The sequence below is a fragment of the Cryptomeria japonica genome, chromosome 9 (genome assembly GCF_030272615.1).
Source record: "Cryptomeria japonica chromosome 9, Sugi_1.0, whole genome shotgun sequence".
NCBI classification, from domain to species: Eukaryota; Viridiplantae; Streptophyta; class Pinopsida; order Cupressales; family Cupressaceae; genus Cryptomeria; species Cryptomeria japonica.
In genome coordinates this window covers 330,338,727-330,346,672 of record NC_081413.1, presented here as the reverse complement: position 1 = coordinate 330,346,672, position 7,946 = coordinate 330,338,727, and the positions used below count along the sequence as shown (strand labels likewise).

Here is a 7,946-nt window from a genome sequence, read left to right as displayed (position 1 = left end):
GTCTAATACTAAGCGAGTATTGAATAGATTCAAGGAAGTAAGAATGCAGAAATTCTGGAAAATGATAGAAGATGATAGAGTAAGATTGAATAAAGGCCAGTGGACTATTTCAGATACATTGGCTAAAGGCAGTAAAATATATAAGTCTTGTCTTATTTTACCAAAGTTCACAGTAGATATAGACAAGCAGATCAATGTTTGCCGAGGTAAAATTGATGGCATTTCATAGTCTTTTGATCCTAATGTATCCCTAACTAGTAGTGTAGAAGGTAAATTAATGGCTCTCAATGATCAGATCTCGAGCCTTAATGAGGATAAGGACATAAATTTGAGGAGAGTTGGTGAACTCCAGAATTTGATTGCCCCCCACCTAGACACCATGTTGAGCAATAAGGTTGATTGTATGAAAGTTATGAGACAACCTGTTCCATCTAAACTGAAGGATGTGGAGATCCATGCATATGCTTTCAGTGCATTCATTACAATTTTGGATAACTTGAAGAGTGGGTGGGACACTCACCTAGGATTTTTGAAGACCATTTTTGTTGATATCTTCAAATACTTGTAAAGTCTTCGCTAGATATCTTTGTATATAAGTTTTGGATAGCACCCCATCTTTGGCATTACTGTCAAAGGGGGAGAGTAAAGGTGAAAAATGTATAATGTAATGTATAGAGCATGATACAAGTTTCAAAATTATTTGTCTAAGGGGGAGCCTTAGCATTTTTTATCTGGTGTATAGGTTTCAACACTTGGTCATTTTTCACGAGTGTTTCCATCAATGCCAAAGGAGGAGATTATTGGCAATTGACACTCATCCAATGGATATCAATTCTTGATTAGTAGTTTAGGGTTGTTATTGATGGAAACTCTTCTTGAGATTCTTATCCGATAATCACAGATCTTGATATCCGGAAGCGGATGTCAACCGGTAGCCAATTTACAGGTATTTCAGGTTGAGCATAGCAGTTTTGGTCCGGAAGCTTTCTAGTGATTCTGGTGTTATGAATCGTGCATGGGATGATTGGGCCGACATAGAGACATCATTTTATCATTGATTTGGTGATCCACTTTTTTTTTTGGTGATCCGGTCAAGCTGACTCATGATTACACGTTACATCAATAGGCTAACTTGATAAATGATTATTTTGTGATTGCGGATATATAAGACTGGTGAAGAAGATCTTTTTTGTGTGTGGTATGATTGATATGTGAGGGAGTGGTGATTGATAATCCTTTGTAGTGTAGTTTCAGATGAGCATTCTTGATCTGGTAGCTAATTGAGACATGAAATAAAGCAAAGCTATAGAGGAGATACAGTCAGATATTTGGCACTTAACCAGAACTCATCCAAGCATTATTAGATGCTATTTTGGAGTTATTTCATTGTATTTCATCACTATAATTGATCAGTAAGGCAGTGATCCTTTCAAGGTTGTAGCCCTTATTGTAATTAAGCAGTGAGCTCTAGGTAGTGTGCCTAAATGATTGTGCATTCCCCCTCATGTAATATTGTTTTTCTACTGGCTATAGTAGAATAATATTGTGGGTTCAAATCCCACCATGGTTTTTCCCATTTGGGTTTCCACATAAAAATCTTGGTGTTATGATTTTGTGGTTGGTTGTTTTGAGTTTCTACATTTCAGTTTCATACTTATGCTTCCAATGGTTTAAAGTTCAATTAGAAAATTTGAAAACCGGTAGAAAACTGATTCACCCCCCCCCCCTTCTCAATGTTCCTTTATCCAAATAGGTTTGAGGGGCCATGGGGGCCATAGGTCCACACCATGATTGTTGTGTCCACATGGGGATCGCAACACCCAGGACGTGGCGGTTGCGACTCCCATGGGATTTGCAGCACCCATGACATGGGGGTTGTCACTCCCATGGGTGCCACCTCCATGCCATGGGTCAAGGGTGGAGGGGGGGAGGGATTTAATCCACCTCTCTACAAATAACTTTTTTTAAAACAAAAATAAATGAAGAATAAAAAAATGGTAGATTTTATGAAAGAAAAAACCTACACAATACAAAAAGGGGGATTTGAACCCCTGAGATAACTATGACTGCCATTCCTCCTCAATCAATACTTGGAGATCTGCAAAACAAACAAAACAAATTAAAGAAAAATTATATCTAAGGATAAATTAAAAATCAGAGGAAGAAAGAAGATTTGGGAGGAACCTTTGATCTTCATGGCTGATTTGATGAAGCCAAAACACCCTTGGAAGACCTACATCAATGGCTTCCATGAAGGAGTCTAGGGTTAGAAAATCTAGAGGAATTGTTCAAATGAGAAAATAGGGTTAGAATTCCCCTTTCTTTCCATCATAATAGAAGTTAGAGTTTCCTAATGAAGCCCTAAGATCTAATGATGGAAATCAAAGCAATCTAATGGATGAGAATGAATGCTCAACTCATTAGGTTTTGGCTGGGAAAAGTAAATAAGGAATTAATATAATTAAGAAAAATTAACCCTGTGGTGGGGACAATGATATTAGGTACACATAACTTGAAGGTTTAAAAAATAATTTGATATATAGGATTTGGTCAATTATATATATAGTAGTGTCCCTCCCTGATTCATCTTTCTTTTGTGCATCAATAGACTTGCTTATACTCTTAGATGGTATTTTAATTGATGCTTATGGCTTCATTTATATCTCAGATGCTTATGGTTGATGCTAGACATTTCTATATTGATACTTGATACATTATGATTTATGTGGACGATGTTAATTTTCTAGATTATGATGATGGATAGACTTACATTTGGAAATCTATATGCATTCATTACTCATATGTGAATTACATTGCTTATGATGATATGATTGCATCTTATTAGTGCTAACCCCACTTCAAGATTATATTAGATGAGAAGATGATATGGTTATCATGATTGTTTACTAATGTATTTGTGATAGAGATGATGACATACCACTCGTTACGAACGTGATATGATATTCTGATTCTCTTCACTTGTCTAATTATTTATGATATATGCTAAAGTATATGTTATCTCATGGATATTGGTGGTTGCAGAATCAAGTATATGCATTATTCTTGGTCTTGTAAATGCTGCAGAAATGATTGTATGTGCTTCAAAATAGCTCATATGCGCTACTCTGTGTCACAGATGCACTATAGAATTGGTCAAAAGCATTGTATAAGTCTATAAATGTGTTGCATAGTGATGTGTATGCATTGAAGGGTCATTCATATGCATCATTTCATTTTGTGTATATGTTTTTATATTAGGTAAATGCACCATGTTATCGTATTTCTATTTCTGAGTTGATTTTGACTTTCTGAGTTAGTTTTCTAAGTTTGTAACTTGTACCAGAGGCTATGTTTTGAACTCCCTGTGTTTTTCTAGATTTGTATTTATGATCAGATGTGGTTATTTGGTATTTTATGTCTGAGAAAGATGTATTAATTCTCTTGATTTGAGTATTTGTGCATTTGCATGGTTCCAGCAAGAAGATGTTGCCTTGTTGAGGATGTTTGTATTATTTGTTGGTTGAGAAAGAGGGATCATGCCTTGCTCATATTTATAGATTTTATATGAAGCTCTTGGTTACTTTTGTGAATTGGATTTTTGGTGTTTGGTTATTGATTCATTTGTGAATGGTTTCATGTGGATATTGTCATGTAAATTTGAATAAGCCTCCTTATTGTTGTTATTGTAATGTTTTATATCCTAAGGTCTTGGAACATGGTTAGGGGGACTTTCTTTCATGAGTTGGCTAGGGTCACGTGATAATAGGCCACTAAGAGGTTCCTTCTAAGGATTCTTGTGGGTCTAGACTTCCAGGATCTCATTGAAAATTTCCTTATTAATCAAGTGATAACCTTAATAATTAATTAGATGGGTTGGGTAATTAGGATTCATCTAATTAAGATAATAAATTGATCTTTTGTGCCCCATCTCATAGCCCTTAAGGGATGACTCGGTATGAGCTTGGGAAGGCCATAGAGATGGCAAACTGGTCTCCCTTGATTCTCACATAGGTAGAGTTGGTTTTGCATATCTATCAGGGGTGTGGATCTCCCTTCTTTGTGAGGGTAGCATGCGATGACACTCTTCCCTAAATGTGTCCTTGTTCCTTATGCCATGGTTTTTTTATTTACCTTTGGAAGTTTTATGATTTCAATTTAACCTCATGATTTGATTTGCATTATTGTTTATGTGGTTGCTTTTCAGTTATGGTTATTGTTGTGGATTTCCTTTGGTTATTAGGTGTCATCCTAGGTCTAGAGTGTGTGTGGGACCTTGTGTCACTCTCCATAGCATGAGGGGTGGTTCCACATGGTCGGGTGGTTTGATGCCTTCTTGCATTAGGATGTTCTCTTCTTTGGATGTTTGTGTGTGGATGTGGATTCTCTATCTCTTCAGTTTGTGATTAGATTCAAGGAGAAGATTATTGTATATCTATGAGATTAGCTAATCACTATTGTATCATGTTGTTACCAAATTTTTCTACGGCTAAATTTGGTGGCCTAATGTGGCCTTATACATAGTAGATGAACAAAGGTACACAACTTTTTTTTTTACAAAATCTTCATTTTTGCACATTGTTATATGAAGATTGAAGTTTATTTCATTAATGCAAATACTTTCTAAGAAACAACAATAGAAGATTACATAGAAATAAATTTTTATTTACAAGAAATGTATAAGGTATCCCACACAAGTCATGGGAATAGTTGAATAGCTACAGACATATACTCTCATATAGTTATACAGATCAACTATATAAATAAATGAAAGGATGAGTGTAACAATAGGGTGACCCATCATTTCCTGGAATGATGAACCTAAGCTTGAAGGAGTGGTTGGATCTTCATCTATTCATCCATCTTCAACTTCTCCCACTCTCATTCCATCAGTACCTTTCTGAGAATTGAAAAATTATGTTAGAGAAATGAGGATAATCATACTTTCACACTCAAACTCGCCAAAATACATAGTCTATTTGCATAACAATATAAAAATATATGTCTACAACTATCAGGATATCAGATTCAGAAGAAAAGGAATCAACATAGAGAAGTTACCATGAGATAGCAGCAAGTATCATGTTTTATCTAACTTATTTGTTTCATGTGGAGATACAAAGATTTAATAGTACATTATTGATTCATCATAAAGCATGTGGGGTTAAATGAGGCTCCCACAAGGGTTGAGCCCAGGATACTAATATGTCAAGATGGCTCCATTGAGCATGGACCCACCATTTACAACAGTGCAACTTTTAGGATCATTGTTATTGATGATGTGCTTGTGACCAATGTAGCCATATTGACATATTAACACCTAGACAAACCCATAAACAAAGTCTACAATCAATACAAAAGGATTGAATGCATAGAGCAATTATTTGTACCAAATAGATAGTGTTTGTAGGTACACAAAGTGTAAAAGTTCACAGAGAAGTAGCAATTATAGTTTTTCATAAATTTTGAGTATAGTCCTCCCAAAATTCAACAATAGCCTCAGCCATATCACAAAAGTCTTAAAGTGTTGCTACAGTTTTGAAGTCAAAGAGTAACCATGAATCAAAGAGCTACAACACTTATGCCAAATAAGGACAAAGGCATGATATTCAAAGATATATGTGTTTATTCACGATCATTATAACAACAAAATAGTAGCTTTCAAGTTACTGTTGGAGTAGTCGCCAGAAGAATTCACCATTGAAGATCAATCGCTGTCATATAAAAACTCTCATAGTCCTTCATGATCCAAAACACAAAGAGCCACAATGAGAGTACTAATATGAAAACTTTGAAGTAAAAACCATTTTTGAGAGTTATAATCTCAGTGCATGATATCAAAGCATCATGAGAAAAATGTTTATGACAACCAATAATGTGGGAGCAGTGAATAAAGTGCAATCATTAAGTCCATGGAAGACATGAACAATCCAAGGAAGGAAATAGTGGTTGCAGTCCATATAAGTCAGTCATTGAGGAATACAAATGAGATAAGATTTCATTATCATGTACAATCAATATTATTCTATAGAGAAATCAATCAAAGGACTTTATTCATAATACTATTCATTAGAAACAAGACTATAACTACTTCATTGTAGACCTCAAAGACTCCAGCACATTGCAGGATGAACTATCAAAAGAGAACAATGACTATCCCAACATTTTCAATCACAGTCATACTATCAAAAGAGAACAATGACTGTCCCAACATTTTCAATCATAGTCATATTAAACATAAGCAAATGAAGGTTGCATTCACAATGCAATATTCATACTCATATAGTAGTACTATTAAGCTGATGTCTAGAGCAGTCTATATCATATCACAGTTTATAGGAGATAGAGAACAATATATCAAGGGTTCTATGGTTGTGACAGTTCAAGAATATTTTTGACAGTGATAGTACGTGCCAATAAAGATTTCAGTGAGAAAGGATCAAACCTTTGACAAATGAGACATTAAGAGAAAGGTATCCATGGGTAAGATCACAGTCAAATGCATTGAACACTGAACATCTCCAGTTTATGTTTATGCATACACACAAAGAAAACATTATAGCTGGTAGGTGTGAAGAGCAGTATTTTGCAAGATAAAGATAGGAATCATAACAAAGATCACCAAAAGAGCTTTACCAGTCAAAGTAAAGTCATCATATTCATAAGCCTCAAAGATAGTATCACAGTGAAAAACTCTCATTGTCCTTCATGATCCAATACATAGAGAGAATTGATGGTACAACACAGAAAAGAGGGCTATGGCTATTAGAATATGAAGATACAAAGACAACAAAATACTTCATTGCAGCAATTTAAAATACCTGCAAGAACACAGTCATCAAATGATGAAAGGGAGACAAAATTAACAGTCATCATATAGTATATCAATAAAAAACATCATAGTAACAACTTCATTGATAGTGGTAAGCCCTCAAATACATTGTTGAATATATAAATGTACAGTGGTATGAGACAACATAATGATATTATTGCAACACATTAAGCAATTCATAGTGAAAAGATGGTGCTCAAGTTACATTGAAGATAGAAATCATCAGCCATAGAGAACTACAAAGTCAATGCCAAATAGACAATGGGTAGCATGAAAGAAGTCATCAGCATCAACAGTGCACATGGCCATCAAGTACATATAGCATATAGAGGAAAGATAACCAAATCAAAATATGATGAGAAAGTGCAGCTTTCAGAAGATAGCTACCATACAAATTCAAGAGTAATGACTAACATAACTATCATAGCTCTCATACAAGGTGACAATGGATGCAAAAATAGTTTGATAAGAACGATTGTCCTCAAGGTAATAAAGCTTATGTCAAAGCTTTTTTATAGTAAAAATAGTGATAAAAGTGATCCCCTCATACTTTACAATGCATACCTTATGAGAGGATGAGAAGAATGTGTGATAGCCTTAGAATAAGATAAAATCATAAAGAATGAGCTTCAAGACAGTTTAAATGCCTTAAAAACCATTTCAAGGAAGTAGTGCTGATAATCACCATCATCAACAGTATATTACAAGTTTGAGCAAATATTTTTGGCAGTCATAATGCTATAGTCACAGTTAAAGGCATTTGAATTACAAATATGCCAATGATATCTATAGATAGGAGAAGATTATCCCCTTAAAGAGAGACAAAGAACCTGATTATAAAGAAACCAAAATATTGGTTCGCACTCAGTGAGCATGCATTGCAGTCCAAGGACAATCCAAAAAGCATTATCATAGTTTTTGGCAAAGATTGCATAAGAACAACAAAGTATGATCCTTATCTCAGAAAAATAGATTCAACCATAGTTGTAATCATACAACAACCCAAACAATATAAGGATTATTAAAACATCAAGCAATAACGATGAGAACTATTAATGCTTGTCAAAGGAAAAATATGTGCATAGGCTCTAAGAATGGTGGTAATACAAAGCCTTCA

The 7,946-nt window shown here is 34.7% G+C and overlaps 1 protein-coding gene across 1 annotated transcript in view; it reads right to left on the bottom strand.

Annotated features, from left to right (window-relative positions):
- Nucleotides 1–2,083: 2,083 nt before the first annotated feature.
- Nucleotides 2,084–7,946, bottom strand: part of LOC131858385 (uncharacterized) — a 176,421-nt gene continuing 170,558 nt past the window's right edge. Inside the window, exon 6 of the mRNA XM_059211615.1 lies at nt 2,084–2,098. Within this exon, the coding sequence (XP_059067598.1) occupies nt 2,084–2,098 (15 nt within the window). The remainder of the gene's footprint in view (nt 2,099–7,946) is intronic.